Source organism: Macrobrachium nipponense, chromosome 36 (assembly GCF_015104395.2).
Source record: "Macrobrachium nipponense isolate FS-2020 chromosome 36, ASM1510439v2, whole genome shotgun sequence".
Lineage (NCBI taxonomy): Eukaryota > Metazoa > Arthropoda > Malacostraca > Decapoda > Palaemonidae > Macrobrachium > Macrobrachium nipponense.
Window position 1 is genome coordinate 55,386,702 of NC_087220.1, and position 11,699 is coordinate 55,398,400.

Consider the following 11,699-nt stretch of genomic DNA (forward strand, 5'->3'; position numbering starts at 1 on the left):
TTTACAGCAACCACCTTTCGTATCTTGAAAACTTTTCGCATGTAGAGCAGTAAAATTTTTCACATTGGCTTTCGTATCTCGAGTTTTTCGTAAGTAGAGCCTTTCGTATCTCGAGGTACTACTGTACATTAAAAACCATATTCATCACTGATGCTTTTATACCTTTAAAAATCATTAAATGAAATTAAAAAACCCATTAAACACAAATTATTTATTTCATCTCAATCCCTTTACCTTTATTTAGCCTTTTATGTCTAAATCTTAAAATCCTCTATCTCAGGAGCAGAAAGAATTAGATCAGTTGCCCCTACCAAGTGGCATGCAGGCAAGACTTCTTCCAGTCCTCTGTAGCAACTTAAGCTCACTTATTCTGTGCATGCCACCTTATTGTCAATTCAGTTTTTTCCCATCATTAGGACTATTCAAACTGTCTTTTCATTCTCACTGCCATTTCATTTTCAGTTTATCTTCAGCACTGTTCAACCCCCTAACAGACCTAAGTAAATGTAAAACAAGAGATATCTCAGCTGTGGATGCTTCCACAAAGTCCACAATAGTGACTAAAAAACCTTGTACCAATGAATACATATTACTGAATTTACAATTTTTATAATTACATATATATATATCTTTAAAATCTTGTGGTTCAACTCCAGGTTTAATTGCTTGCCAAGTAATATAAAAATTAGTGACTGAATAGGATGCCAAAACACAGAGCATATTCCTCCACCAAGAGCAACCATCACAAATGAATACATTTTCTCACTCATGCCAGTATTTTAATAGAACATCTAGGGAATGAATCTTTATTAAATCAATGGAAAAATTCATTAAGTGACTCCCTCCTGATTATACCCACATAATATAATAAATGTTTTCAAACTTTCATAAAAATCTAACCATTAGTCTATGACAACCTAAGCCAAAAAGACAAGCTGCCAAGTGAGGATAGACAGGATTTACATACATATATCTAAGTAGAGTCATCTCATTTCGTGTCAACTTACTTTATAAAACAAGGCATACACTGAAATAGCTACAATACTAAAATTATTTATCTTTTTCTAAGCCACACAGTTACAAACATCTATGTAATGATTGTCATAGCATATTCATTTATCATGCTGTCTACCCTTATTTGGTATAGTATTCAAATAGTTCAACCAATTAAATGCATATCATGCTAAGATCTTGAACTTCAATAAACTCAACATTTTGGTGAAAACACAGAGTAAACAAAGGTCCAAATTAACCAAAAACTAGGAACAAAACTTCCACAATACACATGAACTTGATACGTATTCTGAAACTTAAAATTTTTCTTAACATCTTAAATTATACACAAAAGATGTAAATAATACAATAATTTTTACCACAATACTACCGAACACAATTCTTTAACTAACTTCAAAAACTAAGTCACAAAAGCAATACAAAGATTGAAACTTTTTAAAAGCTTCTCTCCACTTCTCTAATTCATCTGTTCTCTTATACGTACCTCATACAAAAGAGCAAGCATGCGTAAGCTTGGCATTCTGGTAACTGCCTGATCTCTTAACACCCAAACCATCTCCCAAGGTAAGGCTGCAATATTCTGAAAAATAAAAGTCATAATTGTTTATTCGTTGGAAAAAAATGCATACAAAGGTATAAACAGACAGTTCCAATTGGGAGAAACATAAGCATATTGAGATTATTTAACTGACTGTTACATAGTTACATTAACTAGACTACCAAGCCAAATCTTATTTCGAGAGGAAAATGGAAAATAATCAAATAATTAAAGTTACTCTTAGGAAGCAAAGAAAAACTACACGACATGGACAATAGAAACTAGCTAAGCATGAGAAGAGTAACATGATCTACGTAATAGGAAGTGCATTACAAAATTGTCTTATGGAACATATATTATCTTATTTTAATAAAAATACCCTAGGCTTTTCTACTACCAAATAACCTTTATTCATGTTTTACATATGATCAAGTTTTTTTTTTTTATACAGTATCTAATGTGATAAATTTCTGAATTACAGGTTTACCTCAATTTTCTGTGGCTTTTGAAGAAAATGGAAAAAGTCAACATACTTTATTAATGTACGTACTGTAATTTACTTTATTTCTACTAAAATTGTAAAATATCTTTTATATTAAAGTGTCATTAAAATGTCATTTGGTTTACGAAAGGGTGAATTAACCATGCAAAGGTGATGTCTGAGTAATTTACTAGTTTTCTAAAAGTTATCTTGTTTTATTTTACTTCTTCTCTTGTACATTATTTCTACTAGACCCTGAAATTTATATAAAGCTTAAATCAGGAATTAATTCAGGATTGTAAGACTGTGAGGAGTAAAATAATCATCATGGCATGTTCTTGATAAGAGAGAGAGAGAGAGAGAGAGAGAGAGAGAGAGAGAGAGAGAGAGAGAGAGAGAGAGAGAGAGAGAGAGAATTTTCATCATATACTAAGCCATTTTCTACTGTAAGACAGCATTACCGAAGTATCATCAAAACAAAGGAATGTTTTTAATGTTTTCTAGAGTATGTCCTTTTGTTAAATTTTAAGAAATGTACTTGATAGTATGTAGAATAACAAGTAGTTTAAAATTTATATAGAGTATAAAAAGATACATGCATATACTCAAAGCAATTGAAAATTGATATAGAGAGCATAAAAATATACATGCATATACTCCCCCCTATTGAATGCCAAAGAATATGTCCATCACTTACATCTAGTCCTGTGATCAACAATGCCTTTTAGGAATTGTTTATATATTGGCTACCTGACATATATTAAAATGAAAATATTTCACAGGAAATATTTCCACAGCCAATGAGTGCACAGATATACATTTAGGTAACAGAGGGTGCAAATAACTTACATCCTCAATAATGGATCACAGCTTGAAAATTAAGCTTACAAACTTAAAAACAAACTTATAAGACTCACAATATCTTAAAGGGACTTATGTCCAAGACCTGTCAATCATTATATGTATATGAAATTACAAAATGGTTAGCAGATGTCATAAATTCTTTATAGTACAAGGAAAACATTGCAAAGCACTAATTAACGAGAAATTACACTCACTCTATAAAAAGATGAAAGACATCAATAGATTTTGTATGACTAGCAGTTCATGGTCACTTACAGTCAGCCATTTACAACCAAATAAGACCTTTTGTATTCTCAGAAAGCCTGAACAAATTCATACTGAAAGAGCTTTAAACAAATGTGTTATGGTGTTAAGACTACATTCTTTAACTTCAACATTATCAATATTCATAAAAAGCAGCATCAAAGTTTATAAATATTTAAAATCAAATTCAATTTAAACTTTTAAAAACATGGACAGTGAATTAAAAGAAAGCTAGGAGGATTCTCACTTTTCCAATTACAAGTATGACAGGATTTCTTTCTGCTTTGCGTATCTTCTCTAAATTTGCAGATTCACTCTGGACAGCTTCATATAGATTTTTCACACACTCACTGCGCACACTTTCTCCCAACAAAGCAGCAATTCCAGCTCTTACACTGAATATTATGCCAGGTTCCAAGTTGCCAGCTTTTTTGTCAGGATCTGGACAACTAATTAAACTCTGAAATAAACAATATTTATTAGAATTCAAAAGTTCATAGCTACTACCATTTTTATCTAGTACCTCCAATACACCATTTACAAAAAATAAAATACTTTTATTTACTCAAGAAATCTGGGCAGCATCATTTAATTAATCATACCTGAAAAAGCTGAATTTGGTTCAGGGACATGGACATTTTGCAAGTTGACAGGATACGAGATGAAACCTCTTCTAAAAGCTTTTGCTCTCTGGGATGGAGGCCACCAATCAGCAAGCAACTCCAATACTGCAACCACGCAACAGCCATACTGCGGACAACACACTGCAATGAGATAGAATAAATTTCTTCTCTATCATCATGAAAGTTTAACGGAAACAATGAATAAAAGTATAAGGCTGATTAAAAAAATTTCAAATGGATCATCAAACACTAAACTATACTTTCCTAATACAGTAATAAACTATTGCCATTTTTATAAAATAATTTACCATCCTTACATACTGGACATGAAATTTTTAAAACCATTTTTGTCACACATATCAAAATATTACTTAATTAACGCCTCCTTTACCAGTCTTTGATAAGAAGTGTTTGATATTATTTACCTCTCAATTGTTTATTTGTTGAAAAGCAGGACTACACTGCCAATTCAAAGGGTTGGCAGGAGGGCACGCATAAAGTAACTTTTTAGTAATATGGGTTATTTTTTCAAATACTGATGAAGTTCCAGATTCAAAACTCCAACATTTGCTCCAGCTTTGGCAATATGTTTGGGCAAACTGCTGGTTCAATATGTGAAGAAGCAGTCACACGATAAAAAAGACTCATCCTCAGTAAACATCCCGTCTTACCAGCTAAATTCCTATTCTTGACTGTTTTCAAACCAAATAAATAATATGCCAATCAGTGAGGGTCAGAGGACACAAGTAAAAATATAATAGCATCTAAAGATAGGGACATGGTTTTAAAAAGTTGCCTTAATAAATATAACCTTAAATTATAATGAAATTAATGGATTAAAGTTCTAATAATTAATACAAGTCTTTTTTTAAATTAGATTGTAGTGCAATTTAGTTGCCATACAAAGGGAGGTAAAATACAACCAATGCTTTCAAAGCCTAGGTTGTGCTGTCACATTGAAATGTCCTTCTACAGTCTTGCCTGAAGTTCCCCTATCCAAGGATACAATTAAGCACATTATTTTTGCTTACATCTTTTTCAGGTCTATATATTATTTTATCTTATTACTCCACTTACATAAATTATTTTCTAAATACCACTGTTTGTTGTTAGTTTGTTATGCAAATTCTAGCCCTCTGAACCTCTTCCTTAATCATTATTACAATTAAAATGGGTTTTTATAATGAAATTAGATTTTGTATGTACTTACCAAGTAATTACATAGCTAAAAGCTTCTAGTATTGGTAGCTACAAATTTTTAAATTCGCAGTAGTGATTCTTTCGTTTTAAGTGTAGGTAAACAGACCCATCCATTTTCAGGAAAGAGAAGAACAACTGTGCAGAGAAAACCAATTTGTTTATGCTTATGTCCATGAGCGAGGAGGTGGGTGGACTCTCATTCTGCAATTACTTGGTAAGTATATACAAAAATTTAAGACAAACTAGCTGAACATACTTGTCCCCTACAAGATGTACAGTGGGGCTCAAATCTCATGCGACATGATTCTTTTTGTATCGTCCAGATTCTCAGACTCAACGTGACGTTGCCAAGTAGTGTTAAACTTTTTTTTTTTCTAATGTCATACATGTCAACAAGTTTGCGAATTCACAGCTAGTATGATTCGTAATCTGTGTGATATGAACTAATTTTTTTTTACGTTGCTTAGTTCAAAGTGCGGTGTGATAAGGTTAGCGGTGCCATCAATGAAAGCGCACTTAACATGCTCCTCGGACTGGTCAACATAGCTAGTACGTCTGCAGCATTATGACAGTAGACCTAATAAGCTCAACAGTCATGACAACATTTTCAAAGTAGGAATATGAATTACAACCAGTTTTCTTTGAATGTTGAAGTTTATGCTGTGTTAATCTGCCTGTATGTTACAAAATGTTTCACAGGCCTAAAGAAATAATCTATGCCTTCTGAGATGTAGCCTAATCTGTTACTAATGAATTTACCTGTTCTTTGATGAATACGATAGAATATGAATTACAACCAGTTTTCTTTGAATGTTGAAGTTTTAGACTGCGTTTAAGCTGGCTGTATGTTGCATAATGATTTATAGGCCTAAAAAATATTCTAAGTCTTCTGAAATGTAATCTGTTACTAATGTTTTTATTTGCAAAGATTACCTGTTCTTTGAGGAATAAAAGATGCTGCCGATTTTTATTATATGGAGAAGATTGCTATTAATCGAAACATCATAAGTATTAACTATCAAGACGTATGGAACAATTGTTTTTCAACTGGTTTAAAATATTATTTTCTTAAAATTCCTTCTGCTCGCTTTTGGTGTATAATTCATTCTTTCATAAAACTTAAAGTGCAAGAATATGTAGATAACCTCATTTGCTTTCTGGCCAGAAATTATTAATAAAGAGATGCAACTGTTGAGTGTAAAGTAAAGAAATCTAACACCTAGGCCTAGGAACAATATCTTGGCTTTGACAAAAGAATACTTGCATATGCAAATATTTGCAAGTATGCCATCATTTTTGAAATATTTAAGAATTATAACAAATAATTATGTATGAAAATCATAATATTCTTCTAAAACATATAAAGTATGTAAATGTTTTCAAGATAATTTCATTGTCGCTAGTCAGTGTAGACCTACCTATATTACACTGGGTGGTTGTTGTTGCACCGACACTAATGATCCATCAAACACGCTCCCCTCACACGTTGATATCGGTGGGCGCATTCTACTTTTGTATATACATTTTTACATTTTTTCAGCACTGAAGTGTAAAAGCAGTGAAATAAGACTAGTTAAAATTTTATGCTTACTTTTGAAACATTAACCCTTAAACGCCTATTGGACGTATTTTACGTCGAGATAAATTGTCTGTCAGGTGCCGACTGGACGTAATTTACGTTGACATAGAAAAGTTTTTTTAAAAATTCGCGGAAAATACTTATAGGCCTACCAGCCGAAAACTTTTGAATCATGCGCCTTGGGGATGCTGGGAGTTCACGGATCAAGGTGTTGTTTTGTTTACAATCGTTATGCAGGCGCGCAAGCGCGAATTTCTTTCTTATCGCACTGAAAAGTAACTGACACATCTCAGAAATTATTTCGTCACTTTGACATAATTTTTGCACCATTTTAAATTAGCCGTTACATGGAGTATTATATATGAAAATGTGCACAATTTCATGTTGAATACAACAAAAACATACTCATGATTGTAGCTTTTATCAGTTTTGAAATATTTTCATATAAATAACGATAAGTGCCAAAATTTCAACCTTCGGTCAACTTTAACTCTACCGAAATGGTCAAAAAACGCAATTGTAAGCTAAAACTTTTGTATTTTAGTAATACTCAATCATTTACCTTCATTTTGCAACAAATTGGAAGTCTCTAGCACAATATTTCGATTTATGGTGAATTTATGAAAAAAACTTTTTCCTTACGTCCGCGCGGTAACTCTTCCGAAAAAATCATACAGTAGGGCCTCGTTAATCACGGGGGATAGGGCCCAGAACCCCCGTGATAAGTAAATACCCGTGTTATCCTGGTACCCCCCCTGAAAATTGCTTTAAACCTCCTACTTTAATAATTAACCCACCTTAGACCACTATTTCAATGTTTATCACTGCCTACTTTAGTTCAAGCACCAAATATTTCTTCAACTATCACCTTAAACTAGTTTCAAAGTTATTCTTTCCTATCTTCAATTTCCCCTGCATCAGATCAGCAAACAAAATTATAATTACCTAACAATTCCTTTCTATTTTCATGATTTGGCTGCTGCACCAAACTAAAAGTACATAGTATATCTATTTCGTGAATGAACATATTTATGATAAAAAAACATGATTTACTGTAATGATTACAGCACCCAACTATAATATTAATGTATAAACAGCAAAATACAGCAATAAAAATCTAGTTTTGTCTTTAGTTTAGGTTTAGAATCAGCTGATGGACGTTTATTACCGAAAGAATTATTTTGGAAAACAATTTAGTTGCTAAAAGAAACGAATTTATTAATGGAATTATTATTATTATTATTAACTTTATACATAATAGTTTATGATATTATGATACAGTAATTCATATTTCATTGAGAGAGAGAGAGAGAGAGAGAGAGAGAGAGAGAGAGAGAGAGAGCAGCTTGTGACGAGAGTAACTTGAATAGCTTGAGATAGCAGCTTAGGACGAGAATAGCTTGAGAGAGCAGCTTGGGACTAGAGTACTGTTGACTATCTTAGCTCGAAAATAGCAATGAAATTTGTATTTTAAATATTTTATGATGATAAGAAATGAAACATGGATAGTGATAAGATATTCTCTTGTATACTGTTATAATATGTGATAATCATTGAGTCAACTATAAAAGTTGTATTGAAGCACAGTTTCGTAAATCACAGAAAGAATAAAAATATGGCAACACATTTTTTTATTCTTTCGGGGACCATCTTGCTCTTTTATTACGATAATAATAGATCAGTATTATAGTTTTTTCTTCTGTAAGTGATGAGAGAGAGAGAGAGAGAGAGAGATTTTGCTATTTACATTCATAGTATTTGAAAATTTGCGAATGAGTTTTATTCTAAAAATGCCTTTAGTCATGAAAAGAAGAAGAAAACAGTAATTAGCGAATCTTGCTCTATGATAAAATTTGTGATTTCGTTAATTTTCCGGAATATACGTAGCATTTGGGCTTCACAAAAAAAGTAAGTAAAGTGATTTATGACAGAGTTTAGAGGATACATACGTAAAAATACATTGGTACTTTGTAGAACGGTGATGTCACGGTGGTCATATGTATTTTTTTCGTGAATGAATATACATTTATGATAAAAAATAGTTACTGTACTGCTTAGAGTACCATACTGTAATATTAACGTAATCACATCAAAATAAAGTAATCATTGTTCATTGTATACTGTAAACATGTAAAGTGTATTTTTGTCTTTTGAAAAATGGATTCCCCAAGGAATTATTCCTTGAAGAGGCTTTTTATTATGAAGATATGCCAATAATATATAAGATTTGCATTTTATTATGAATATATGACAATAATATATAAGGTAAAAATGGTTTTATTACGTATACACTTCGTCGCTGATTGCAAACAACATACGATAATCTATGACAATTATCGTTTGTATGACTGCAGTGTTCAGAGAAGTTGATTACGTTATGCCAAAACAATAATGAAGTTCGAATTGAAAATTTATGTTTTCCTAAATGTTATTACTACTGTAATTAAACTACTACTATTAACATTTCTAAAAGGTTAAGAATGACAAAGGTGCTGTGAAGTGTAACTCAATGCTTACATTTCTGCTGGCCGCTCAACTACAAGTTGATGTCAATGACGTGGAATTATTCCATGAATAGGCTATATATTATGAAGATATGCCAATAATATATAAGGTGAGAATGGTTTTATTACCTTTATTGTCAGTTAATATCATAATGTGAATCTGTTCATGCATTTGTTGGTTATCGGAACCGGACGAGGCTTAGCCTACCACCAACAAGCCCGCGATGCTGTGATTCATACCAGCGATATATAGACTGAGAAGTGGTCCAAGGAAAAACCTGTGATTAACTGAATCCATGATTGCTGATCCTCGACTAAGCGAGGCCCCACTGTACGTGCGATTGTCGTAATGTTTGCACCATTTTAAATTAGCCGTTACATAAAGTTTTATATATGGAAATGTGCGCAATTTCATGCACAATACAACTAAAAACAACCCATGGTTGTAGCTTTTATCAGTTTTGAAATATTTTCATATAAATAACGATAAGTGCCAAAATTTCAACCTTCGGTCAACTTTGATTCTATCGAAATGGTCGAAAAATGCAATTGTAAGCTAAAACTCTTATATTCTAGTAATATTCAATCATTTACCTTCATTTTGCAACATATTGGAAGTCTCTAGCACAATATTTTGATTTATGGTGAATTTATGAGAAACAAAAAATTTTTTCCTTACATCCGCGCGGTAACTCTTCCGAAAAAATCATACGTGCGATTGTCGTAATGTTTGCACCATTTTAAATTAGCCGTTACATAAAGTTTTATATATGAAAATGTGTGCAATTTCATGTAGAATACAACAAAAACTAATTGAAGGTTGTAGCTTTTTTCATTTTCGAAATATTTGCATATAAATCACAATAAATAGAAAAAAACCACGTTCAGTCAACTTTGACCCTACCGAAATGGTCGAAAAACCCAATTGTAAGCTAAAACTCTTACAGTCTAGTAATATTCAGTCATTTATCTTCATTTTGAAACAAATTTGATGTCTCTAGCACAATATTAAGATTTATGGTAAATTAAAAAAAAAAAAAAAAAAAAAATCTTCTTTCTCCGCACGCGGATTCTCTGCCACAAATCTCCGAAATACGTACATCACATTCTCGGAATATTTGCTCCATTTCATATTAGGCGTTTCATAGAGTTTTATATATGAAAATGTGCACAATTTTACATAGAATACAACCAAAAATAATTGAATATTGTAGCTTTTCTCATTTTCGAAATATTTGCATATAAAAAAATATATAAAAAAAATTCGATATTCGGTCAAATTTAACTCGTCCGAAATGGTCGAAAACTGCAATTGTAAGCTAAAACTCTTATAGTATAGTAATACTCAATCATTTATCTTCATTTTGAAACAAATTGGAAGTCTCTAGAACAATATTTAGATTTATGGTGAATTTTTAAAAAAAACATTTTTTTTTACGTCCGCGCGTTACAAATTCATGCATCATTTTGTGATAATATTTTCTGTGTTGCTTTGATCGTTTTACAATGTGTTATATACCAAAATGATCGCAATTTAGTGTACAATACAAGAAAAAAAGTAACTCTTTAGCTTTAACCGTTTTGCTCACAGCGCGATTTTAATACAATTATATATGAAATTTTGTTTTCGCGCTATCATATATCGCATTACTTATATATAATAATTATATTTTTTTCATTTCTGATGGTTGCATACTAAACTTCAGGCAATGACAAAAAAAGGAGCCAAAAATGAACTCTTAATCTTAAAAACTAAGTGCGCTGTGATTTTTTGAAAAAAATATTTTTTCCGCTCCGGCGCTCACTCCAAGACCCCTCAGCATACGGGAGACGATTTTTATTATACCCCTTAGGCGTTTAAGGGTTAATGCTATGATACTTTTTTTCGTTTTTTTATTTAACATTTGAACTGATGCTTGATGATAACTTCATTTTGGTCAAATGCTTCAGCGATGTGTGAACGAAAGTTTTGAAAATGTTTCGAAAGATATTTTTCTGAAATTTGCTACACGTGACATTTTCTTACAGTTTTGAAATATATGACAGATTTCACTCTTATGAACCATATTATGACCTTATTGTATTCAATAATCGCATTTCCGGATTGAAATAATAGAACGAAATCCTATGGAAACATGTCACATGAGATTTGAGCATCACTGTACATTTAGTGAGCGAATCATACTTCACTGAAGTTAGTCTAGTATTGCAGCCTGCACTGCAATAACGAATACTCATTGAACCTGTGTTGGACATACTGCAAACAAATCAAAAAGCAAAGTTTTCATCATGGATCGTCACTATCAGGTAGGCTACCAAAACAAAATACTTCACCAATTTGCAGTATAATCCAACAAGACCAATGAAGCAAAGAATTTCAAAAAGTGCTGCTGCTCACGACTGTCGCAGAAAGCTGCCAGAAACAAACTGGTTTTCTCTGCTCAGTTATTCCTATCTTTCCTGAAAGTGAGCAGGGCTGTTTACCCACACTTGAAAACAAAAGAACCGCTACCGCGAATTTCAACATTTTTATCTGCCAATACTAGAAACTCTTAGCTATGTAATTACTTGGTAAGTTATATGTACAAAATAGTAGGATTTTTTACAAAAAAAAACTTTATAACTACATTGGTAATAATCTCATAGAGATTGT

The 11,699-nt window shown here is 32.0% G+C and overlaps 1 protein-coding gene across 1 annotated transcript in view; it reads right to left on the minus strand.

The window, feature by feature from the left end:
- The window catches only part of LOC135203671 (separin-like), a 28,648-nt gene that overhangs the window by 5,868 nt on the left and 11,081 nt on the right, over positions 1 to 11,699 (minus strand). The window contains exons 4-6 of the mRNA XM_064233557.1: positions 3,743 to 3,904; positions 3,388 to 3,600; positions 1,499 to 1,594 (exon numbers count right to left, since the gene is read on the minus strand). Of these exons, the coding sequence (XP_064089627.1) occupies positions 1,499 to 1,594; positions 3,388 to 3,600; positions 3,743 to 3,904 (471 nt within the window). The remainder of the gene's footprint in view (positions 1 to 1,498; positions 1,595 to 3,387; positions 3,601 to 3,742; positions 3,905 to 11,699) is intronic.